We start from the raw sequence: 25956 nt of genomic DNA, 5'->3' as shown, positions 1-25956 counted from the left end.
ACTTTTCCCTTCTAAAGAGGGAGGAATGGAAAAGTTCAGAAAAGCAGACAACCAGCCCAGGACCCGCACACGCATCCATCTGCTTCCCACCACTGTCCCTTCCCTATTCCACACCCCCTCACAGTGTCCCCAGAATTCACTCTCACCCCTCCCTAATTACCCTCACTCTCTCTCCCACTCTGCTGTCCCAGAACCAAGTACTCAGAACTGTTCTTTGCAGTTGGCTGAATGTTTTCTTATGCTACATTATTCCATCTGACATTTGTTCTCTTTCATTTTGGACTGGACCCTCATTGCCCATTTTGGCTGGTTTTTTCCAGCTTTCTCCCATTCCGTTCTTTGAAAAGATCCCTGGCCTTTCTCAGCAGGACCATCTCTGAGGCTGCCAGAGGCTCTAGGGTTATATTGTACTTTCCCTCACACTTAATATAGTGCACTGCACCCAGTAAGCACTCACTAAATACGACTGACTGATTGGGTGAGGCTGTCAGGGGAAGCTCGGAGCTGGTTTCTAACCCCAAGTCTGCCATTTGCCTGCTCTGTGACTTCAGACAAGTCACTTCTCTGTGCCTCAGTTTCCTCACCTGTAAAACAGGGATTCAATGCTTGTTCTCTCTCCTTCTTAGAATGTAAGCCCCATGTGAAGTAAGGACTTTGACTGAACTGGTTAACTTACATCTACCCTAGAGCTTACAACGGTGCTTGTTATACAGTAAGCTTTCAACAAATATCATAAGAACAATAAAAAAGGGCAACAGAGCTTTGGTCTCTGAAGATTGACCTAGGGGATTCCAAAGACTGTCCCGAGCGTTGGTGACAAGAAGACTTATTGAGCAATCTGGCCACCCACTTATGGGGGCAGAAGTGATGTCTGCCTAGCAACATCCTCATCCACTCACACCTCTGCCTGTGCTACTAGTTCCACATTTGTTTTCCCATGTCCAGAACAAATTTCTGAACACCAATGCCTTGTGGGGTGGTCACCAAGGCTCCCAGACTTCAGGATGACCCGGTCCATGTGCGTCATCTGGCTGAGTTCTCTTACCCCACTGCCACACTCTGTCTTCTCCTCACTCCTCTACCTGGCAAAAATAATAATAATAGTTGTGGTATTTGTTAAGCACTTGCTATGTGCCAGACACTGTACTCATCTCTGGGGTGGATACAAGCAAATAAGGCTGGACACAATCCCTCTCCCTTTTGGGGCTCATAGTCTCAATCCCCATTTTACAGATGAGGTAACTGAGGCCCAGAGAAGTGAAGCAACTTGCCCAAGGTCACACAACTGACAAGCTGCAGAGCCGAGATTACAAATGGCAGAACGGGGATCTGAGGAGCATTTGTACAGAACTAAAACAGTTGCTGATGCAAAGAAACTCTAACACGCAAAGGACTCTAGGATGCTCTGCCTCCGAGGCTCCCATTTAACTGTCTTTCCAGTGCTCATTGTTTTCCACAGCTGGAACCATTTCTGGGAGCTGGCCCTACCCCCATCAGGTGGGTTAATTCATTCATTAACATTCTGCATTAGCCTAGCTAGATGAAGGTTTTCACATGGTTTCCTTTGAGATAGATTTGGGAGAACCATGTGGTTCCTATGGAATTAGTAAACAACACCAAGGTGTCAGAGTTTGTCTTCCTGGGTCTCTCCTCAATGGGGGAGCTGGAGGGTTTCCTGTTCCTGGTGTTTCTCCTGGCTTATGTAACAGCCCTCCTGGGCAACCTCCTCATCATTGTCACCTTGACCTGGGAGCCCCGGCTCCACACCCCCATGTACTTCCTACTCCGCAATCTGGCCACCTTGGACATCTGTTTCTCCAACATCACCGTCCCCAAGATGCTCGTCGACCTGCTCTCTGAGACCAAGACCATTTCCTACGGTGGCTGTATGGCACAGATCTTCTTCTTCCATCTGCTGGGAGGGGCCGATGTCTTCTTCCTGTCGGTGATGGCGTACGACCGCTACGTGGCCATCTCCCGGCCCCTGCACTATACGGCTGTGATGACTTCGAGGGTGTGCAAGGGGCTGGTGGTGACTTCCTGGATCATGGGCTTGATCCACTCAGTCCCCCAGCTTGCTCTACTGCTGCCATTGCCATTCTGTGGGCCCAATGTCCTGGATAACTTCTACTGTGATGTCCCCCAGGTCCTCAGGCTCGCCTGCACTGACACCTCTGTCGTGGAGCTCCTGATGATCACCAACAGTGGAATGCTCTCTCTCATATGGTTCATTCTCCTCCTGGCGTCCTACACTATCATCTTGGGGATGCTGAAGTCCTACTCCAAGGAAGGGAGGAGGAAAGCCGCCTCCACCTGTACCTCCCACATCATTGTGTTGTCTCTTCACTTTGTACCATGTGTCTATATCTACGCCCGGCCCTTTGACTCTTTCTCCCCGGACAAGGTGGTCTCGGTGGCTCTGACTGTTCTGTCACCGGTCCTGAATCCCGTGATCTACACCCTGAGGAACCAGGAGGTGAGGTCAGCCATGTGGAGGCTAAGGGGGCGGATCATGCTTCCAGGGAGGGAATGAATGAAGATTGGGATGGTGAATTTCCCTCTTCCCTCCCATTGCCTTGGAGGTTGTCTCAGACTAAATTGGTTTTGCTGGTGGCTTTGATAAGAGGAACCATGTGTCATTCTTTACAACAGCCAAACTCACTGAATCTGGGAGCCTGCTGGGGTCACGAGCCCCAAGTAACCAGGGGCCTGAGTACTCATGGGAACGGTCACTTGCTTGGTGTTTCTCCTGTGCCCCCAAACAGATATTTTATCCCCATTTTATAGATGAGAAAACTAAGGCACAGAGCAGGGAAGTGACTGGCCTGTGGTCACGCAGGAGGCAAGTTGTGGTTGGGATTAGAACCCAGGTCCTTGGGCTCCCATACCTGTGCTCTTTCCACCAAGCCCCACCACTTCTCCATGTCAAAATCAGAAGGAAACAGCCCAGCGTTGAGAGTTGCACATCTCTGAGGGGCAGGACATTTCTCAGAAATTCAGGATTCAGAATGTCCATAATCACTAATGTCCTAGAAGTCCCTCCCACCTTACATCTGTTGCACCAAATTCCTCCCCATCTCTGAAACTTTCCTGGAAAGATTAGGTGGACCTATCTTTGAGAGACAGAAAGAGCTGTAGGGGAGGAAAGTTTGGGTTCTGTTTATTCATTCATTCAATCGTATTTATTGAGCACTTACTGTATGCAGAGTACTATAATAAGCGCTTGGGAAGTACAAATCGGCAACATATAGAGATGGTCCCTATCCAACAACGAGTTCACAGTCTAGAAGACTATTATTTGAAGAAGGTGAAATTCACCTATGAACACATTTGCTGTTGAAAAGAACAGAGTGCAACTCAGTCTTAGTCGCACAGTGTACACAAGAAAACTGTCCCTTGTGTGATCATGGTTTGTATTTGCACTTTTGCCTCCTTGTCTATTGCTCCTTACAAAGCTTTTGTCTGAAGATAGCTGCTCTTTTTTTGTTAGCATTGCTGGTCAAGCTTCAGCCGTTGATTTCCAGTTATCATGCTCACTGTGGACAGGGAATGTGTCTACCAACTCTGTTATATTGTACTCTCCCAAGTGCTTAGTACAGTGGTCTGCCCACAGAAATTGCTCAATAAATACAATGGATCAATTGACTGATTTAAGGCAGCGTTGAATGAAGCTTGGCTTTACCAGGTTACAAAATCCCTCTGCTCCAAAAATCTTTCGGTGTCTCCTCCCTCCCAGCACATGCACAGCTTTCATGCTGTAAGATGCTTCTGGTCCTTCTGCCCTACGTCCGTCTTTGGAATTTTGGGCCTGTGGGAACAGGGGTAGGTGCTCTGCCATTTTGAGTCAGTGACCTCCATGGATGCGGCTGTGCCTTGGGCTCATGATTGTCTGTTCTGGCTAAGTCAAGCTTCTTTGTCCAGCTTTATGCTAAGTAGAGGTCCTGTCTCCACCATAGCCACTTTGGGCCAGGACAGCAGATGGGCCTGGTCTGGACCTGTTGAAGTAGGTTGAGTGATGAAATGAGTGACGAAGTGAGTAGCAGGGTGAGAGGAGGGGTGAATGACGGCATGAGTGGTGGAGTGAGTGATGGGTGAGTTTCAGGAATGGCTGGTGGAGTGAGTGGAGGGCCGAATAGTGGGGTGAGTGAGGGAATGAGTGGTCAGGTGAGTGGCAGAGAATGGGCTGAAGCTAATTCATCATGTGGGAAACTGGAAAAGCTGAAGCATGTCAAGGGTAGCTTTGGTTTGGGTTCCTGTTCCTGATCCAGGTCCTTTTCCATCTCCAGAGAAGGGATTCTTTGCAATTTTCTCACCCTATCTTAGAGACCTTATGGATGAAGAAACCGACCCCCTCAATCCACCACAGACAAGGCCACTCATCGACTTGATGGAGGGCATGCTGGGAGGTTAAGGGGGGAAATCGTTCCTGGCTCTGTGAGTAAGAAACATCAGGGGAGGCAGCTTGGCCCAATGAACAGAGCACGGGATGGGATATCAGGGGACCTGGAAGCTAGGAAACACAGGAGCTAGTCAGGTCTGCCACTTGTTGGCTGGGTGACATTAGCCTCTTTGAGCTCCAGCTTCCTAACCTAAGAGAAGCAGTGTGGCTCAGTGGAAAGAGCACGAGCTTTGGAGTCAGAGGTCATGGGTTCAAATCCTGGCTCTGCCAATTGTCAGCTGTGTGACTTTGGGCAAGTCACTTAACATCTCTGTGCCTGTTACCTCATCTATAACATGGGGATTAAACCTGATCACCTTGTAACCTCCCCAGCGCTTAGAACAGTGCTTTGCACATAGTAAGCACTTAATAAATGCCATCATCATTATTATTATTAACTTGTAAATTGAGGTTAAGACAATGATTCTCCCTCCCCCTTAGACCATGGGCCCCAGAATGGACAGGGACTGGGTCTGGTCTAATTATCTTTTAGTCATCCCAGCACTTGACACATAGTAAATGCTTAACAAATACCATCATTGTTAATAAATATCACCATTATTAGGCTTTGCACCACCCAATGAATCCAAGCTAGCTTTGGAAATTTCCCCCCCAAGCCCCACCCTACTCTTGGGGAAGCAGTGTGACCCAGTGGAAAGAGCACAGGCTTGGGAGTCAGGGGACCTGAGTTCTAATCCCAGCTCCACCACTTGTCTGCTGTGTGACCTTGGGCAAGTCACTGAACTTCTCTGTGCCACAGTTATCTGTAAAATGGGCATTAAGACTCCGAGTCCTATGTGGGACAGGGACTGTGTCTGGTCTGATTAACTTGTATCTATGCCGGCACTTGGTGCAGTGCCTGGCACATAGTAAGAACTTACCAAATACCATTAAAAAAAAAAGAAATCTTAGGGCTAGCTCCGGAGTGGGTAGGGCCCACAGCTGCCCAACGGTAGGGCAACTCCACTGTGGAGGAAGGGAACTTGAATCTCTTCAGAGCCAAGTTTCTTCTGCTTCTCAGCTCAGATCATCCCCTCCTCCTCAGACACACCAGTCCTGCCCTGATCTGGATGCTTCGCAGCCTGGATGGAGCAGATCCTTGGGACTCCCAGGTTTCATGCTCAAACCCCTGGGGTGATCCCAGGGCTATTCCCCAGTAGCATGCGGCTTTTTTCAAACTGGGATTGGGGTCTCCCAGGGGATCAGGCCTGGTCTCTCTCAGCTCCTGCCCTTGAATGCCTCCCACTCTCTTTTTTTCTGTACCAGAGCTGGCAGTGGTGGGTGGGCAGGGGTTGCTGGAACCCCCTCCAGCATCTCCTTCCTCCTCCTCCTCCTGCCTCAGTGGGATCCATCAGGGCCACTGGCACTGACACACTGAGACCAGGCTGGGCAGGGCAGGGCTAAGTCAGTCTTGGCCAGACTAAACAGGGCAGGGCTGGGTTGGGCTGGACGGTACAGGTCTGGGCAGGGGCCCCAGCACCTCTGAGATCTCTAGCAGGGCTATTGGACTGGAGCCATTTCTAGGAGTTTCAGACTGGAATCCCAACAGCAGCTCAGCCTTCAGCTCCCATGGGGAACTAGGAGGTGAGGTGATGTCACACATGTCAGGCTGGCTCACCTGCAGCACAATGTGATGGTGTCTTACAGATGCAGTTCTTCTGTCCATCTGTCCGATTCCAGTCTAAACCTCCCTAAGCTAGAGCATTTCTCTTCTGGGTGCTGCCCCCAAAGAGGCTGAATAATCAATCAATCTAGCAGTGATATTTATTGAGCACTTACTGGTTAACTCTGTGGGTGAGGGTTCTGGAGAGGATGAAAACTCCACCCCCCGCCACTCTCTCCTCTTCCACATATATACACTGGCCCCTTAACACACACAAATACACACACCCCAACATAAGTGTATAGACATACACAGCCACACCCACTCACTCATTAGTACTCCCTCTTTCTCTCCATCTTGTACACACACATACACTGCACTCAGAAACATGGAAACACACAATTTGTTCATGTATCAAGCTAACGACCCCTGTCTAGGCTTCAGTTTTCCCAGCTAAGGCCTTCTCCCCTCTGGCCTTCTGGGGGATCAGGGAAAGAAGGTGGGAAATGGAGAGATGTTTTCCCCCATCAGGATACTGTCCACTCTGCCTTGCTGCAGAGCTTGGGCCCTGGTCAGCCCAAACTCTGGCCTAGGCTACCTGAGAGACTATCAGTCAGGCTTCCCTGGCCTCAGCCCCAGGACCATTGCCAACTGGCCTGCCCCACGGAGATAAGAAGATCCAATCAGCCTGTGGCGACTCCGTTAGATGGGACGGTTCTTGTGTAAGGGGTTGCAGAAGGAAGGATTTCGAGATGGAGGCAGGTCCAGGGCAGGACTGGGGGGGGGGGCAGGAAGACTGAAGGTCTCTTCAGAATGGATGGAGTCGGATAGCCGAGTGGTTTGCCTAAACTTCCTGCTTTCTAAGGCTAGACGGAGGACGGTTGGGAAAAAGAAGCTCAGGGGTTAAGTCCCCAATTAGGAGGGTCTAGGAGTAGTGGCCACTTCCACTTGCTATTTGTCCTTTGTTGGAGGGTCCCTGCTGGATCAGAATGACTTTCTGTCCAGTTTCCACATCCCTTGGCCTCCCCCTCCCCTGGGCCTTGTCCTAAATAGTTTGTGTGTGAGGAGGATGGTAGGGGAGTGAGGTTCTGTTTTTCAAGGAGATTCAGGGAAGCTTAGAGTTGTGGCACTAAATCAATCAATCAATCATATTTATTGAGCACTTACTGTGTGCAGAGCATTGTACTAAGTGCTTGGGAAGTACAAGTTGGCAACATATAGAGACAGTCTCTACCCAACAGTGGGCTCACAGTCTAGAAGGGGGAGACAGAGAACAAAACCAAACATATTAACAAAATTAAATAGAATAGATATGTATAAGTGAAATAAATAGAGTAATAAATATGTACAAACATATATACATATATACAGGTGCTGTGGGGAAGGGAAGGAGGTAAGATGGGGGGATGGAGAGGAAGGACGGGGCTCAGTCTGGGAAGGCCTTCTGGAGGAGGTGAGCTCTCAGTAGGGCCTTGAAGGGAGGAAGAGGGGCCCCCTAGTCTTCTGGTTCAGCCATGTGCCACTAGGCCTGAAAGGAGTTGTCGGCTTTCTTTGGAAATAGAAATCCCAATGCCCAGTGATGGCCTCTGTGGTGACTTATTGTTCGAGGTGCTTAGTGAAGTACTTTGCACTTGTTCCTTGGGAATTTCATCCTGTTTGTAGGGCCATTTCTGCTATCTTGCTTTGAAGTGGGTTTGATTACAGGCCCCTGGGCTGGAATTGGGCCTTGGAGGAGGTCCTGGAGAGAGGCTGGTGCCCTCCATCTCCCCCTAGCCAAGCCTGGATTAATTCTCTTCCATGTGGTGACTGGGGTGTTTTCTCTAATATTTTCCAGATGACTCACCTTGGCCATTTAGCCAAACTCACAGCTGGTTCCCTTCATCCATCCCCAGCCAAGGCAGGATAAATCCCCTTCCATGAGTTGACTGGGACATTTTCAATCAGTCAATTGATCAATCAGTCATATTTTCTGAGCACTTATTATGTGCAGAGTGCTTCGGGGAGCATTATATAACAGAGTTGGAATTTCTCTAGTTTCTTCCAATAGACTCCCTTAGGTTGCTTAGTCAAACTCAATCTCTTGGCACCGTTGTAGTATCTCAATAGCAACTAACTCCAGAACCTAACTCCTAGACAGTGGCTGCCTCTCAGGGTTTGCCATGGTCCAGGAGGGAGATGCCCTGGAGGTCAGTCTCACCTCCCTCAGTTTTCCCCTTTCTGGGTGACTGTGGTCCAGGGACCTCTGGATTTGGGGGCCTCTGGTAGGAGACAGAGTCTCCCACTTCCTTTTTTGAGGCCAACTGGCCAACGGACGGGTAGGCCCAGGGGCAGGGGAGATAAGGAGATACGGGGTGAAATGTTCCATCCTGGCAGATGGGCTTGTGAAAGGGGATTTCAGAAGAGAGTGTTCATTCATTAATTCATTCATTCATATTTATTGAGGCTTACTGTGTGCAGAGCACTGTACTAAGCACTTGGAAAGTACTATTCAGCAATTGTGTGGGGCAATTGGATCCACAAGGGGGACTCCCCTGAGGGGCCTTGGGGGTTGGAGATGGGTGCAGTAGAGGTGATTTGGGGCTCGGGGGAGGTTTCAAGAGTTAGCCGAGAGTGTTACTCAGGTTGCTTGGGACTGTGGGGGAGGGCGGCATAAGAGAATTGGGAGACCTGGAGACGAAACTTTTCTGGGATTCATTGGGAGCCCTGCTCAGCTAGAGCACAGTGAAAAGGGCTCCTTGCCCATTTCAGGAACCAAGCTGACCACCTCCCACCCCCCAGTTCCTCTGGAGAAGAGGGGGCTACCCCCCATGGGAGAGGCCTCCTCCAGCCCCGCCCAAAAGTCCCCATCCCTCCCACCCAAACCCTTCCTCCCAAAGGCACATAAAAGGCTCTGCCTCAGCTTCCCCCAGAGAAGAGGAGCCAGAGATGGCAGGTGAGTCAGGGTCCTGAGTCGTCTGGGATGGAGGAGGAGTGGGGGCTCAGGGGAGAGCGGTTCCCTTTTTCCATGAGCCTCCCTGATGGGTATCCCTTGCCCTCTGAACGAGGTGTCGCTCTCATCACTCGCTCTGGGGTGGGTTTTGTTTCAGAGATGAAGCCATTCCTGGCTCTCCTGGGAGTCATGGTGGTGCTGGCCACCTCCCCAGGTAACCAACCTCGGGATCCTGGGGCGGGAGGTGGGCAGGGCTTAGGGGAAAGCAAGGGATGAGACTTCCCCAAGACTGTAACTGGGGTTTGCGGGAGAGGCTGGCAGACCCCAGAGAGGGGGCTGAGGCCTGGGGCTTGGGGGGCAAGTCAGAAGCCTTCGGGCAGAGCCCGAACCCCGAGGGAGAGGAAGGGAGGGGCTCTCGGGAGCATGGGCGTTGCCTGGTCCTGACCCCTCTTCCCACTGGACAGATGCCCCTGAGGAGCTGGGGACTCCCGCCCTGCTGAGCAGCATGGAGGAAGCCAAACAGCTGGTGGACACTGCCTACAAACAGACCCGGGAAAGGTGGGGTTTCCGGGGAGCTCAAAGAGACAGGAGGGACTAAGCTGGGTGGGATGGGACATCTGGAAGCTGCCCCCAAAGCCAGGGCAGCCCTGGGCCGGGCACCAGTCGCCCTCTGCTCCCCCTTCCTGAGTATCTCTCTCTCTTTATCCATTCATTCAATCGTGTTTATTGAGTGCTTATAAAGCACTTTACTGAGCGCTTGGGGGAGTACAATATAACAATAAACAGACACATTCCCTGCCCACAATGAGCTCCCAGTCTAGGGGTGGGGTGGGGGGGCACGGCCAAGGCTGGGCTGGGGTGAGTGACTGGGCATGGGGCTGGATTCTGGGTTTCACCTTACCCTCGCTGTTCTCAACTCCCCCCTCCCCATGCCACCCCATTGAGGCAGGATTAAGCAACGGCTGCAGTCTGGGACTGTAAGCCCCTCGGACCTACTGGCCTACTTCAAGCAGCCGGTGGCCGGAACCCGTATGGCCATCCGGACAGCCGACTACCTACACGTGGCCCTGAGCCTGCTGGACCGGCAGCTGCAGCTCGTTCAGCCGGGATCCTTCAACATCACAGGTGTCGCCTGAAGCCGGGGATTGAGCTGAGGGAGGAATGGAGGGCAGGGGGTTAGAAGGCTGCAGCCTTTAGGAACCACTGCCCCACTCCTCTGCTCTGGGGGACAACCATCTCCCTAGGCCCATGAAGTGGGTAGCATCAATCAATCAATCTATCATTTATTGAGCACTTACTGTATTCAGAGCACTCTATTAAGCACTTGGGGGTGTACAATATAATGGAGTTGGTAGACACTCTCCCTGCCTACAAGGAAACTCGTTACAGGGCAGGGAATTTGCCTGTTTATTGTTATATTAAAGTCTCCCAAGCATTCATTGCAGTGCTTTGCACACAGTAAGCGTTTTAAGCGTTTGGGAGATGAGGTGGGGTGGAGGGGCAGGGCTGGAGATGAGGGGAAAAAGAGAGAGGGGAAACTGGCTGGAGACAAAGCCTCAGCTCCCAAGGCCTCTAAGAGGCTCCAATCCCTCTCCCTCAGACGTGCTGACCCCAACGCAGATGGAAGTGCTGTCCAAGGCAAGTGGCTGTGCCTATCAGGACGTGGGGGTGAAGTGTGAGTTCCGTAACAAGTACCGCACCATCACTGGCCGGTGCAACAACAGGTGAGTTCCAGAATCGGGGGGTTTCTTCATAGAGATTGTTGGAACCCCTCTGGAACCCCAGATGTGCCACCTGCCCCACCCCCAGCTCATCAAGTAAATCGGTTTGTCCCATTGGGCCTGTCCAAGGGATGCCTCCAGTCAGATCTGGGGTTCAGCTCCCAAGAAGCCTCTTCAACAGTTCAGACCATCTCCTTTCCCATTTCAGGAGGAACCCCACCCTGGGGGCTTCGAATAGAGCTTTGGCCCGCTGGCTACCTGCCGAGTATGAAGATGGCTTCTCTCTGCCCTTTGGGTGGACTCCAGGAAGGAGACGACATGGCTTTTCTCTCCCGCTGGTGAGGTCCGGGCAGTAGGTAGAGAGCTCACTTGATCGGGTTTAGGTTTCTCGAACATCTGGAAGGGTGGAACACAGCTGCTCAACACCCTTTCTTTCTTCCTCTTATGAGAGGCTGGATGCTGTCACCCAGGGGTCTCCTGGCAAAGGGAAGCAGCCTGGCTTAGTGGTTAGAGCACCGACCTGGGAATCAGAAGGACTGTGGTTCTAATCCAGTGCTACCACTCTTCTGCTGTGTGACCTTGGGCAAATCACTTAATTTCTCTGGAGCTCAGTTATATTGATAATAATAATAATAATAATGGCATTTGTTAAGCGCTTACTATGTGCAAAGCACTGTTCTAAGCACTGGGGGGATACAAGGTGATCAGGTTGTCCCATGGGGGGTTCACAGTCTTAATCCCCATTTTACAGATGAGGTAACAGGCTCAGAGAAGTTAAGTGACTTGCCCAAGATCACACAGCAGATGTGGTGGAGTCATGATTCGAACCCATGACCTCCGACTCCAAAGCCCCTGCTCTTTCCACTGAGCCAAGCTGCTATTGATGCCTGTTTACTTATTTTGATGTCCATCTCCCCCCACCTTCTAAACTGTGAGCCCGTTGTTGGGTAGGGATTGTCTCTATTTGTGGCTGAATTGTACTTTCCAAGTGCTTGGTACAGTGCTCTGCACACAGTAAGTGCTCAATAAATGCAGTTGAATGAATGAATAAGATGGGGTTCAAGACTGTAAGCCCTATGTGGGACGTGGACTGTGTTCAATCTAATTAGCTTGTATCTACTCCAGCGCTTAGTAGTGTCCAGCATATAGTAAGTGCTTAACAGATACCATTTTTAAAAAAGGGTTGGGGACTGGAGCGCTATGGGTCAAGGTGGGCCAGGGGCGGAAATGAGGGGAAACTGAAGAAGCTGTGACAGAGGGATGGGAAGGCTAATGTCAGCTGGGAACTAGGGCGGGGAGACTCCAGGTTGGCTGTCAGACAGCCCAGTCTACTGCCTTCTCTGACCCTCTCTGCCCAGTTCTGGAGTTCTGACTCCAGTCTGGGCCAGAGAGGTTTGAGCTGGGAATGGCTCTTTGTGTGTTAGAAAGCTCCAGGAGTTCAAGGGGACGTCTAATCATGCTTCTGGTTCCTTCCTGTCACCCAGGCCCGCGCCGTGTCCAACCAGATCATCCGCTTCCCCAACAACAGAATCACGGCTGACCGGGGCCGGGCTCTCATGTTCATGCAATGGGGACAGTTCGTTGACCACGACCTGGACCTTTCCCCGGACACTCCAGCCCGGGTCACCTTCTCCAGTGGCATTGACTGCGAAAAGAGCTGTGCCCAGCTGCCCCCCTGCTTCCCCATCAAGGTACGGCCCTGCGCCCCCCAGAGCTGCTCAGGGACAGACCCTCTGCCCTGTCTCATTCATGCTGCTGTGTGTAACTTTCTGGGGGAATGTGAGTGGGGCCTTGGTGTACCAGTATAGCAGTGGGTTTGTGAGTGTGGGATTGGGTGGGAGATTTTAAGTTTCCCAATACGCTCCTCACTAATTTAAAGAAATGGATCAGGCCTCCAGTCCACTGGGACAGTCTCAGTTGCAGCGGAGTTCAACACCTTCTCGGGTGGGCATCCCTGCTCCCTTTATTCTGGGCTCTTTCCTTTCGGTACTGATTCTTTTTTAATACATTTTTCAGGCTATTCACCTTCAAATCTCTACTACCACTACTATTACTACTAGTAAAGTGTAGTACTAGAAATAAACTAGTGGTAGTAATAATAATAACAATGGTATGTGTTCAGTGCTTACTATGTGAAAAGCACTGTTCTAAGCACTGGGGTAGATACAAGGTAATCGGGTTGTCCCACATGGGGCTCACGGTTTTAATCCCCATTTTACAGATGAGGTAACTGATGCACAGAGAAGTTAAGTGACTTGCCCAAAGTTTCACAGCTGACAAGTGGCGGAGCTGGGATTAGAACCCACCACCTTTGACTCCCAAGCCCAGGCTCTTTCCACTAAGCCACGCTAGTAGTAGTAATTGAGCACTCGCTTGGGAAGTCCAGAATAATGAAGTGATACATTCCCTTCCTACAAGGAGCTTACACTTTATATTTGTTTCCCACCCCACAACTTTAGCCCACGCTGCTCTAGTTTCTAGCTTGTCTATGTTTTATTTCCTCTTTTATGGTATTTGTTAAGCGCTTACTATGTGCCAAGTGCTGTACTAAGCATTGGGGTAGATACAAGGTAATCGGGTTGGGCACAGTCCTTGTCCCACATAGGGCTCACAGTCTTAATGCCTGTTTTACAGATGAGGTAACTGAGGCACAGAGCAGTGAAGTGGCAGTGCCCAGAGCTTAGTACAGTGCCTGGCACATAGTGCTTTAAAATGTTATTATTGTTATTAATATTATAATCAACATTATTATTACTTGCCCAAGGTCACATAGCAGATATTCATTCAATCGTATTTATTGAGCGCTTACTGTGTGCAGAGCACTGTACTAAGCGCTTGGGAAGTACAAGTTGGCAACATATAGAGACGGTCCCTACCCAACAGAGGGCTCACAGTCTAGAAGATGTGACCGTGTCTGCATTAGAACCCAGATCCTCCGACTCCCAGGCCTGCGGTCCTTTCATTAGGCCAAGCTGCTGCTTGAAGTGATTTTTCTCTGGGGACAGAGTGTCCTGGAACAGCTGAAACTGGCTCTGGTTTGCTAAGAGCCATTTGGGTTCCCGATGCTGATTTAGAAATGGCAGTCTGGGCTTGGTTTATTTGAGCCGCGCCAAACACAGGGAGAAGCTGGCAAATGCCCAGAGTTCCATGTCTAGGGCTCCAACCTGAGCATCAGAGTCAGTCAGTCGGCATTCGTATTTATTGAGCATTTACTGTGTGCAGAGCATTCATTCATTCAATCGTATTTATTGAGCGCTTACTGTGTGCAGAGCACTGTACTTAGCACTTGGGAAGTACAAGTTGGTAACATATTGAGACGGTCCCTACCCAACAGCAGGCTCACAGTCTAGAAGGGGGAGACAGACAACAAAACATATTAACAAAATCAAATAAATAGAATGAACATGTACAAGTAAAATAAATAGAGCACTATACTAAACATTGGGAAGAGTACAATATTACAATATAACAGACACATTCCCTCACCACAGTGAGCTTAAAGACCAGAGGGGAAGACAGACAGAGCTCCATGTCTGGGGCTTCAAACTGAGTATTAGCATCAGAGTCAGTCAGTCAGCATTCATATTTATTGAGCACTTACTGTGTGCAGAGCACTTTACTAAACATTGGGGCGAGTACAATATTACAATATAGCAGACACATTCCCTCACCACAGTGAGCTTAAAGACCAGAGGGAAAGGCAGACAGAGTTCCATGTCTGGGGCTCCAAACTGAGTATTAGCATCAGAGTCAGTCAGTCAGCATTCGTATTTATTGAGCACCTACTGTGTGCAGAGCATTGTACTAAACATTGGGGCAAGTACAATATTGCAATATAGCAGACACATTCCCTCACCACAGTGAGCTTAAAGACCAGAGGGGGAGACAGACAGAGCTCCATGTCTGGGGCTCCAAACTCAGTATTAGCATCAGAGTCAGTTAGTCAGCATTCGTATTTATTGAGCACCTACTGTGTGCAGAGCACTGTACTAAACACTGGGGAGAGTACAATATTACAATATAACAGGCACATTCCCTCACCACAGTGAGCTTAAAGACCAGAGGGGAAAGCAGACAGAGTTCTATGTGTGGGGCTCCAAACTGAGTATTAGCATCAGAGTCAGTCAGTCAGCATTTGTATTTATTTATTATTTATTCTATTTATTTTATTCTGTTAATATGTTTTGTTTTGTTCTCTGTCTCCCCGTTCTAGACTGTGAGCCCACTGTTGGGTAGGGACCATCTCTATATGTTGCCAACTTGTACTTCCCAAGCGCTTAGTACAGTGCTCTGCACACAATAAGCGCTTAATAAATACGATTGAATGAATGAGCACTCACTGTGTGCAGAGCACTGTACTAAACAATGGGGAGAGTACAATATTACAATATAATAGACACATTCCCTCACCACAGTGAGCTTAAAGACCAGAGGGGAAGGCAGACAGAATTCTATGTCTGGGGCTCCAAACCGAGTATTAGCATCAGAGTCAGTCAGTCAGCATTCGTATTTATTGAGCACTTACTGTGTGCAAAGCACTGTACTAAACATTGGGGCGAGTACAATATTACAATATAGCAGACACATTCCCTCACCACAGTGAGCTTAAAGACCAGAGGGAAAGGCCGACAGAGTTCCATGTCTGGGGCTCCAAACTGAGTATTAGCATCAGAGTCAGTCAGTCAGCATTCATATTTATTGAGCACTTACTGTGTGCAGAGCACTATACTAAACATTGGGGAGAATACAATACTACAATATAACAGACACATTCCCTCACCACAGTGAGACCAGAGGGCAAGACAGGCATAAACTTTCCAAGTGCTTAGTACAGTGCTCTGCACACAGTAAGCACTCAATAAATACAATTACATGAATGAATGAATGCAGAGGCGTGCCTGTTCCAACCCACCCTGGTCTGCATCTCCCAGAAGGCCAAGATGGAGAGGAGCAGGGCTGCAAGACTCATTCCCCAGGATGGCCCATTGAACCACTCTTTCCTCGGCTCAGGTGACAGAAAGGCTGCACGGGAACAAGAGTCAGTAGAAGTTAAGGTTTCTGTTCTGCCAGGGAAGATTCAGGTTTCCTTGGCTACTTGCATAGGCTCAAGCCCAGCTGACTTCATTTAACTAAAGCTGTACCCTGGGGGACGTCAGTGGGCTGGTACTTATTTGCAAGGTTGAGTGGTCCCTACCCAAGTGTGGATGACCCGAAAGAAGATGCCATCTTCCTCCCCCTGACTAATGGGCACCCAGAGAGGTACTGCCAGGGGGGTAGCCCAATCTCTCATCCATTTCTCTCGGGCCGTAGATCCCACCCAACGACCCCCGGATCTCCAACCAGAACGACTGCATCCCCTTCTTCCGCTCCTCTCCGGCCTGCCCAAATCGGAGGAACATCGTCCGGGAGCAGATCAACGCGCTGACCTCCTTCCTGGACGCCAGCATGGTGTATGGCAGTGAGGACGCCCTGGCCGCCAGGCTGAGGAATCAGTCGAACCAGCTGGGCCTCCTGGCCGTCAACAACCGCTTCCGCGACTCAGGCCGGAGCCTCCTGCCCTTCGACAACCTCTCCGATGACCCCTGCCTCCTTACCAACCGAGCTCTCCGCATCCCCTGCTTCCTGGCAGGTCAGGGCCAGGGTCCGGGGTCCTGAAAGAGCTGAACTCAGGGGGTCACCAGCTCTGGCTGACCTGAGCCTAGGGGTGGCTGTGGTGGGGAAGAAGTTCCAGGAATTTGCACCCCATTGAGAGAAATACAAATTGCTGGCCTATATGGGCATGCATTACTCTAGCAGATTTTCTTCTTGAGCATTAATCCCATTTCTCATCTGAACTTCTACAAAGCCTTCTCCCCCTCTCATGTAGTCATGTTTGTCAATTTGTACCACATACGTGCTTTATTTGTGTAGCCTTAGTGGTGTCTTCTTCGAATAGAAAGGAATCTATTTCTGTCTTTATGTACTTGTGGAAACAGAGGACCAGGCAGATACAGTTGTTTGTCTCTTCAGGCCCAGTTCTTCAGAGTTAAAAACCCTGTCTTTCCCCCCGCTATCTAAACTCCAAAAGTGCCTAACCTTACACCAGGGGCCCAGTTACTATTTATTATTGTGTTTACACTTGATGAAATCATTTTGCTTTCTTAAATAAGACTGAGGAGGAGGGAGGCAGAACTAGAGAAGGACAAAGGAGAGCGATCCAAATGCACAGAGATTCTCAGTCCCCTCTGATGAGATCAAAATAATAGCATGAAGCTGAAAAGTGTGAGAAGAGTATAGATTACTCAATAGCAGATGACACTCTACACTAAATATCTGAAATGACTGGGACCCAGGCAGATACCAAATATTTCAGATAGAGGAGTCAGAGAAGAGCTGGAGACCCTTCCAGATGGATGGGGGAAGGGCCCTGAATGCTAGACATGTCTCACTTGCTTAGGGTCAACCCAAGCTGACGTCCTTTCTTTCTTTAACTGTCGCTGGGTCCTTGGGGGAGGTCAGTGGGCCGGTACCTATCTGCAAGGTTGTCCGAGGGCAGGTGGGCTCAGAAGTGGGATCCCGGTGTTCCTTTCTTATCAGCAACTTTTGTCTCGAATCTGAAGCCTGATAAGGATATCTGGCCCTCAAGCTGATTGATAGAAGTTTCCCAGGGACCCCTGCCAGGTCCAGGGGTGGAATTCAGGGCCAGCCCCAGGGTCAGGAACTCCAAATGCCAATGACCCGAATTTGAAGTGGACAGAAAAATTTCAGTAAATTGACAGTGTGCATTCCTGGTGCTGAGAGACGTAGATCATTTGCTAGAAATGACTTCACAAGTTGTGGTCTCAGTGTGGGAGCTGGCTTCTGGCCACTCCTTGTCTCCAGGTAGGTGTAGTAATAATAACTGTGGAATTCGTTATGGGCTTACTATGTGCCAGGCACTCTTCTATATGCTGGGGTAGATAAAAGATAATTGGGTTGAACACAGCCCCTGTCCCACAGAGGGCTCACCTTCTTAATTCCTATTTTGTAGCTGGGGAACTGAGACACAGAGAAGTTAAGTGACTTGCCCAAGGTCACACAGCAGACAAGTAGCAGAACCAAGATTAGAACCCAGGCCTATGTTCTATCCACTAGGCCATGCTGCTTCACCTCTAGAGCCCAAGCACAGAGAGAAGCCCTGGAGAGTTTCCCGGATCATTCACAGTGGAGTACAAGCGTCTCTCTGAGAAGAGGGGTCCACCCAGCCAGGGCTCTGTTGGGCCCCTGCCCTGAGTATGTGTGGCACCGGGCTGGCCCACAGCTCCCTCCCCATCCCAGCCTCTCAGGGAGATGATCAGGGAGGGTGGAGGAGGGCCTAAGAAGATTTTCTGGGATGATGGAGACCCAGAACACATTTAATATTGACAGGGAACTAGCTGGGGTTTCTGGCCCACAAGCCGGACCCCAAAGGCTGACTCAGCTCAGGTGAGGCTCTGGTTTGGGAGAAGTCAAAGATGAAGGTCACTGAGTGGCTCTGGTGTGCTTTGATTTTTGAAGGTGACCCGCGGGCAAGCGAAACGCCCAAGCTGGCGGCCATGCACACGCTCTTCGTACGGGAACACAACCGGCTGGCCACGGAACTGCGGCGTCTCAACCCCAACTGGACTGGGGAGAGGCTGTACCAGGAGGCCCGGAAGATCCTGGGAGCCATGGTCCAGGTAATGACCTTTTCCCTCCACCAGGATCAACTTGGCCCCAAAAGGGCTAAGCAAACAGCCAAGATCAGCCTGGTACTTGTCCAAGGGATATGGGGTGGGGGAGCAGAGGGATTGGAGCTACCTAGGCCTGCCTGGGAAGACTCCATGTTCTGAATTTTCAGGGATAGGCTCAGCCTAGGCCTCAGCGTGAGGAGTCAGCATGTCCCTCCCACCTAGTGGGGTTGGGGAAAGGAAGACGGGGAAGGGGATCACAGTTGTCCTCCCGCTACTAGTCCGGCACTCGGGGCAGCGGCTAATGCCCAAGCCCCGGGCTCCATGGGTGCTCAAGGTGGCTGCACGATCCCTGAGCCTTTCAAATCTGGCAGTCATGGTGATCCGGACCATTGGGTTCATGGGAGCCAGAGCTCAGGGGAAGGCACCACAGCCCCCAGGCCCTGAATTCAATGGGCCCAGCTCAAGTGGTGGTCTGAGTGGAAGCCATCATGGTGGCCTGGCCTCAGTGAGTTGGGGCTGCTATGAGCATCCCCTTGAAACATAGCCTTGTGTTCATGGTGGACAGCAATCAGTGGTATTTATTGAGCACTTACTGTGTGCAGAGCGTTGTACTGAGCTCTAGGGAGAATAGTCTACAGCGTAGGTGGTCTTTAATTGTGTGTGTGTATGTGTGATGGTTGAACGGGGTACCATTCTCCTCTCCCAGTCCCCCCCTCCATCTCTGCCTTTTATCCTCCTCTGCTTTTAGAAGCAGCATGGCCTAGTGGCTACAGCATGGCCTGGGAGTCAGAAGGTCAGGGGTTCTAATCCCAACTCTGCCACTTGTCTGCTGCGTGACCTTGTGCAAGTCCCTTCACTTCTCGGTACCTCAGTTACCTCCTCTGAAGAATGGGGATTAAGACTGTGAGCCCCATGTGGGACAGGGACTGTGTCCAACTTGATTTGCTTGTATCCACCCCAGTACTTAGAACAGTCCCTGACACATAGTAAGTGCTTAACAAATACTACAATTATTGTTATTCTTCCCCTGGTCAAGTGTCTGAGTCACGAGCGGAAAGAGAACATAGCCCTCAGGGCGGGGGTGGCAGTGGGGCCGGAGGGGAGAACTCAACCCTACTTCTTCCCTTCCAGATCATCACCTACCGAGACTACCTGCCCCGAGTGCTGGGCCCTGGCAGAGCCCGGAGGACCTTGGGAAGGTACCGGGGCTATTGCTCCTCCGTGGACCCCCGGATTGCCAACGTCTTCACCATCGCTTTCCGCTTCGGCCACACCATGATCCAGCCTTTCATGTTCCGCTTAGACAGCCAGTTCCGGCCCACGGGGTCCAACGCCCAGGTGCCTCTCAGCACGGTCTTCTTCGCCACTTGGAGAATTGTGAATGAAGGTTATTGCCACTTACGGGCCCCACTGCAGGGGGATGGAGGGAGGGAAGCGGGAGTGTCACGTCTCTGAGGAGATGGTTGAGAGGAAGCTCTCTGAGGCCTCTCCTGGCCATGGCTCCCTACCTTCCCGCCTAATGAGGGCCCTGCTGTCGGCGGGAGACCTGGGTTCTAGTCTTGGTTCTTCCAGCTGGGGCCAAGATATTGGCAACATAGGTTTCTGGACACACTATCCCCTAAGGCCTTCCGTGTGGTGGATAGGACCAGCAGGAATCCTGAAAAATAACTGGCCAGGACCAGACAGCGCAAGCAACCTTGTGCAAACCGCAATCATCTATTCCTTTGTGCAGGTTCTCAGTCCTGAGACAAAGGGTCATTCCCGATGGGAGACCAGAGTGAGAGGATTGGGGAGCTCTGCCCCCTCCCCCCCCCGCCCAACCCCTGGACATCACAGAGACAAATGATTCTCCCTGGGACCACCACAGGTCCCAAAGGAGCTACAATGCTTGTTGAGGGCTTTTCTGGGGCTACAGGGGTGGCCAGTTATTCAAGCCAATCTAGCTGTCCTTTCTGAGCAGAGGGCTCCCCTGGGAGGTAATAATAATCTTAATGATGGTGTTTAAATGCTTACTGTGTGCCAAGCACTGTACTAAGTGCTGGAGTAGATGCAAAATAATGTCCGACACAGTTCCTGTCCCCCATGGGGCTCAGAGTCTTAGTGGGAGGGAGAATGGGTATTGGATCCCCATTTTACAGATGAGGAAACTGAGGCACAGAGAAGTTCAGTGTCTCGGCTAAGGCCACACAGTTGACAAGTGACAGAGCTGGGATTAGAGCCTGGGTCCCCCGACTCCTAGACCTCTGGTCTGCCCACTAGATCCTGCTGATGTGGCCATTCTGCTCCCACAGGTGGAATAGATTCCATCCTCCGGGGCCTCATGGCCACACCCGCCAAACTGAACAGGCAGAGCGAAATGCTGGTGGATGAACTCCGGGAAAGGCTTTTCAGGCAGGTCAAGAGGATCGGGCTGGACTTGGGGGCTCTGAACATGCAGCGCAGCCGGGACCACGGCCTTCCAGGTGAGAGATCTGAACTGGTTGTTCCACTAGGTCATCTGACCATTTCAGCAAGCAGATGAGTTAAGATATTTATTAATAATAATAATAATAATAATGACGGCATTTGTTAAGCGCTTGCTATGGGCAAAGCACTGTTCTAAGCGCTGGAGAGGATACAAGGTGATCAGATTGTCCCACGTAGGGCTCACATCCCCATTTTACAGATGAGATAACTGAGGCACAGAGGAGCTAAGTGACTTGCCCAAAGTCATACAGCGGACAATTGGCAGAGCTGGGATTTGAACCCATGACCTCTGACTCCCAAGCTCGGGCTCTTTCCATTGAGCCACGTTGCTTCTCTATTGAGCACCTACCATTGGCAGAGCACTGTACTAAATGCTTGGGAAAGTACAATACAAGGAAGTTGGTAGAGGCAATCCCTGCCTATGAACAGTATAATAATAATAATGGCATTTATTAAGCGCTTACTATGTGCAAAGCACTGTTCTAAGCGCTGGGGAGGATACAAGTCGATCAGTTTGTCCCACGAGGGGCTCTTTCTCCCTCATTAGGCCTCCCTTGAGGCTAGGGAGGGAGCATCTTACTTCCATTCTGTACTGCCCAAGCAACTAGTTCAGAGCTCAGTACCAAGTGGGCACTAAATAAATGCTGCTACTACTACTACTACTGTTGTTGAACGTGCTTTGTTAGAGAGTGGATCAGGTCAAGGAAGGAGACTAAAAATGCCTCTATCCAAGTGTGCAAACAGTATTTGTGGAACAGACTAGGGGCTGGCCTGCCTATATCTTGGCCTGCTTTATTATTATTATTAATCATAATTGTGATACTTAAGCCCTTACTGTGTGCTAAGCACTGTGATAGTTACAAGATAGATTGGACTCAGTCCCTGCCTTACATGGGGCTCAGAGTCTAGGGGGGGGCAGAACAGTTATTGAATCTAGACTGTAAACTCATTGTGGGCATGCAATGTGTCTGTTATACTCTCCCAAGTGCTTTATACAGTGCTCTGCACACAGTAAGTGCTCGATAAATATGACTGACTGAATCCCTATTTTACAGATGAGGTAACTGAGGCACAGAACAATTAAGTAATTTGGCTAAGGACATCCAGTGGGGGGCAAGTGGAGGAGTCAGGATTAGCACCTATAAGGCAGTCAGCCCCTGAGCAGGCCCAGGAATCTCTGGGATCCTCCATCTGTGGGATGGCCCCACCTGTGGGGGCCCCCAGGAAGGCCGAGGGATGAAGGCTATGACATTCCCTGCAGGATACAATGCCTGGAGACGGTTCTGCGGACTCTCCCAGCCCCGTAATTTGGCCCAGCTAAGCAGGGTCCTAAGGAACCGGAAACTGGCCAGGAAGTTCCTGGCCCTGTACGGGACCCCGGACAACATCGACATCTGGATCGGGGCCATCGCCGAGCCCTTGGTGCGGGGCGGCAGGGTTGGGCCCCTTTTGGCCTGCCTGTTTGAGAACCAGTTCAGGAGAGTCCGCGATGGGGACCGGTGAGTGACCTGAACCCCCAAAAGATGTGTGCCTGGAGGAAGGGCAGGAAAAGGTGAGGAAGAGTGGAGGGAGGCACCAACCAGGAAACTTGAGGGGCTGGTGGAGGCCTGGGCTGAAGGAAGCCCCTAGTGTAGACCCCAAATTAAATTTTTCCACTGACTGGTGGAAGGGGAATTGGCCCAGAGTGGGCCAAGCCCAAGGAACAGCCCAGAACCTTGCAACCTCCAGCCCGAGCACTTGGTTTTGTTCACGACTCTAGCCTGGCCCTCTCTCACCAAAGAAATGTTTTTGGGGCCAGGGAATGGCACTGGAAACAGAATGTGACTTGGAGAGAGAAGCAGCCTCTGGGCCTTTGTTTAGGGAAACTCATCAATCGAATCAAATGATGGTTTGAGGGTTACTGTGTGCAGAGCACTGTACCGAGCACTGGGGAGAGAGTACAACAGGGTTGGTGGACATGATCCCTGTGCACGAGGAGCTTAAAGACTAAACTGTATCACTTGCCCCTCCCCTTGCCTCCTTGTTTCTGCAGTAGCTCTTTTACTACGAACCCCCAGGCCCAGATCATCCCCAGAACCTGCTTCCTCTGCTCCTACACTCGTGCTTCTGAACACTCAGCGGAAATCTGGCAAACCAGGCTGATGGTCTGCCCTTTCAAATATCCGCCCTCTTACTCTATCTCTACCTTTTTATCCACTGGACAACAGTCCCTCATCAAATCCCTGACCCACAGCCCCATTGACCATTCCAGACCTTTAACAACTCTCTGAAGCCCCTGGAGCCCCCACTTCCTCCCTAACTACTTAATTGTCAAAATGGACATCATCCAACAAGAACCTCCTCAAGGGTCACCTTAGCTTCCTCAAAGCTCTTCTTCCCCTTCCACTCCTCTCTCCCTCGCTCCCTCTCTGCATGGCTCAGTGGAAAGAGCCCGGACTTTGGAGTCAGAGGGCTTGGGTTCAAATCCCAGCTCCGCCAACTGTCAGCTGTGTGACTTTGGGCAAGTCACTTCACTTCTCCAGGCCTCAGTTCCCTCATCTGTAAAATGGGGATGAAGCCTGTGAGCCCCCTTGTGGGACAACCTGATTTCCTTGTACCCCCCCCAGCGCTTAGAACAGTGCTTTGCATGTAGTAAGCGCTTAATAAATTCCATCATCATCATCATCATCTCTCCTCCCACCTATCACTGAAGAGGAGTCAGGCTCCTCTTTTAAAATCTAACCCCCATTGTCTGTGCCCTGGATCCTACCCCTCTCCCTTCTGAAAAATCCTAACTGCTATCTCCAACCTTTCATTCTCCACTGGCTTCTTCTCTTTGGCTTGCAAACTAGCTCAAGTCTACCCCATCCTTAAAAGGCTCTGTGCATGCAGATTTCCAGTGCTAATGATGATGTCACCCACTGACAACTCCCTACCTTCTCTCTCTCTAGATTCTGGTGGCAAAATAGGGGGGTCTTCACTCGTCAGCAGCGCAGGGCACTGAGCAGGATCTCCTTGTCTCGCATCATCTGTGACAACACTGGCATCACCTCGGTCCCCCGCAATATCTTCAAGGCCAACAGTTTCCCTAGGAACTTTGTGAGCTGCAGCCGCATCCCCAGACTGAACCTGGCAGCCTGGAGAAGACGTTAATGACCCCCAGGTAAATGTCAGGGGGGAGGGGGAGGCGACCTCTCCCAACCTGCACCTGGATTTGGGCAGTAAGACTCTCTGAAAGGTCCCCTTGTTTAGACTCTCCCCTACGCCAACTCAGAAAATTGTCCCAGAAAACAAGAACTGACCAAATCCCCTCAAACTTCACGAATGGCCCAGAAGGGTTTACTTTGGGGAAGAGGATGGGAAAGGGGATTCCTAGTCCTCACCGTCCTGAAGTTGAGCCATCCCCAAACCCCCTCGTTTCTCTCTCTCCCAGTTTTCATGTGTGTCCTCCAGGAGTCCGTCCCAAGTCTCCTGCTCTGATGCCATGGAACCCTGAGTTTGCGAAGCAGCTATGGCCGGGCAACTTCCTCTCCTCAGAAGCCTCACTTCACACAGACGCTTTTGCTGGCTACCATCCTGGCACGAGATTAGCGCTCCTGGCTTCCAGCCTGCTGCCTGGGACAACCAGGAGCTCTGGTCCTGCTCACCTCAGCTACCTCCCTTGCCCACCCAGGCCTCTGGGTGCGAGGAGAATTGGACCCTGGCTTTCAAGTCAGCTGCCCTCTGAGCGTTTCTTGGGTCCATGCCCCAAGAGCTGAGGGCTCCAGCTTCCAGTCCTCAGAGCAGTGCAGTTCCTGGTCTCCAGGTTGGAAAAGCTGCATTTCCCCAGCTCCCTCTGACTGTACATTGCAGTTGAGCAGCCCTGATCTGTTGCTCCTCCACAGGGACAAGGGCCTAGACTGGCCAGGTCTGGTCAGTTGGTTTGTACAATCTGCTTCTGCCAATAAAGCACTCTTATGAGCAGGGTGTGGAGAATCTGGGTTTCCTTGGGGCTGACAGGGGGCCAGGCTGGGTTTGTTTTGTCTTCCAGAGCCTCTCTTGCATCTCCAGGCTTTCAGGAGGAAGACGTCACACCTATCCTTGGGTCACAGAGGAAGAGAAACGAAAGTTGCTGGGGTTTGTGTGTGTGAAACAGGTTGGTGTGCTGGAGGGAGACTGTCACTGGGATGTTGTAGACAGAAGGCATAGATTCTCTGGGTCTACACCCTGCTCAGTGCCAAGGAAGAGGTGCCTCCCCAAACCCACAAAGGAAGATGGGGCTCAGGGCTCCCAAGGAAGTTCCCCAGACTATCCCCTGAGCTAAAGGTAATAATAGTAACTGTGGTATTTAAGCACTAATATGCACTTACACTTGTTCTTCCTCTTCTTTGACTGTGAGCCCTATGGGGGTCAGGGTCATTGTCCACCCTGATTATCTTGGATCTACCTCAGCACTTAGTGAAGTGCTTGGCACATAGTAATTTCTTATGGCACTCTTTATGTGATTACTATATGCCTGGCACTGTACTAAGCACTGGGGTAGACTCAAGGAAATCAGGTTGAATGCAGGCCGAGTCCCGCATGGGGCTCACGGTCTTCATCCTCATTTTACAAATGAGGTAACTGAGGCACAGAGACATGAAGTGGCTTGTCACAAGTACTGGAGCTGGGATTTGAACCCAGGTCTTTTTGATTCCCAGGCCTGTGCTCTATGCCCAAGAACATGCTGCTTCATTTAACAAATACCATAGTTATTATTACTACTAAGCACTGAAGTAATACAACCTAACCACATTTTACAAATGAGGAAGTGAGGCACAGAGACAAGTGATTTGCTCAAGGTTACACAACAGGGAAGGGGCAGAGCTGGGATTCGAACCCAAGTCCTCTGGCTCCCAGGCCTCAGCTTTTTCCACTAGGCCAATCTGCAAGAAGGGAGGCAGGCACAGGGAAACTTCTGGAACTGCAGCTGAAGAACAGATGGCCTCAGCTATCCAAAGCAACTCATTTATTGAGTCTTTATCTTATACAAAACACTGTGTTAACTACTGAATAATAACTGAAGATAATCACTCTTGGAATGTATGTTTTTTGGGAGTGGGGAGGAATGCATACACATAAAAAACAGGAATAAATTAGAGGTAACCAATTAGAGCAGCCCTAGGACCCAC

General features: G+C 50.7%; 2 protein-coding genes across 2 annotated transcripts; both read left to right on the top strand.

Moving 5' to 3' along the window:
• Positions 1-1119: 1119 nt before the first annotated feature.
• LOC119939498 (olfactory receptor 4D1-like) lies at positions 1120-2533 on the top strand. The gene is made up of 2 exons (XM_038759556.1): positions 1120-1184; positions 1576-2533. The coding sequence occupies exon 2, from the start codon at positions 1598-1600 to the stop codon at positions 2531-2533; it is 936 nt and encodes a 311-aa protein (XP_038615484.1). The 5' UTR covers positions 1120-1184; positions 1576-1597.
• Positions 2534-8966: 6433 nt separating this feature from the next.
• EPX (eosinophil peroxidase) lies at positions 8967-24766 on the top strand. Its single transcript, XM_038758829.1, has 14 exons — positions 8967-8973; positions 9128-9184; positions 9435-9528; positions 9920-10095; positions 10571-10694; positions 10900-11029; positions 12176-12382; positions 16002-16320; positions 18207-18367; positions 19493-19748; positions 20653-20823; positions 22089-22326; positions 23758-23969; positions 24240-24766. The coding sequence occupies exons 1-13, from the start codon at positions 8967-8969 to the stop codon at positions 23957-23959; spliced, it is 2142 nt and encodes a 713-aa protein (XP_038614757.1). The 3' UTR covers positions 23960-23969; positions 24240-24766.
• Positions 24767-25956: the final 1190 nt, after the last annotated feature.

Source organism: Tachyglossus aculeatus, chromosome 17 (assembly GCF_015852505.1).
Source record: "Tachyglossus aculeatus isolate mTacAcu1 chromosome 17, mTacAcu1.pri, whole genome shotgun sequence".
In the NCBI taxonomy this organism is placed as follows: domain Eukaryota; kingdom Metazoa; phylum Chordata; class Mammalia; order Monotremata; family Tachyglossidae; genus Tachyglossus; species Tachyglossus aculeatus.
The sequence above is the reverse complement of the archived record's forward strand: the minus strand, read 5'-3'. Positions and strand labels throughout refer to the sequence as shown.

Bases quoted from the DNA above. Each gene is read 5' to 3' on its own strand.
- EPX (XM_038758829.1), top strand. The intron at 10,695-10,899 runs GTGAGTTCCAGA...TTCCCATTTCAG, and splicing joins ACTGGCCGGTGCAACAACAG to GAGGAACCCCACCCTGGGGG. The intron at 12,383-16,001 runs GTACGGCCCTGC...CTCGGGCCGTAG, and splicing joins CCCCCTGCTTCCCCATCAAG to ATCCCACCCAACGACCCCCG.
- LOC119939498 (XM_038759556.1), top strand. From the start codon at position 1,598: ATGGAATTAGTAAACAACACCAAGGTGTCAGAGTTTGTCTTCCTGGGT.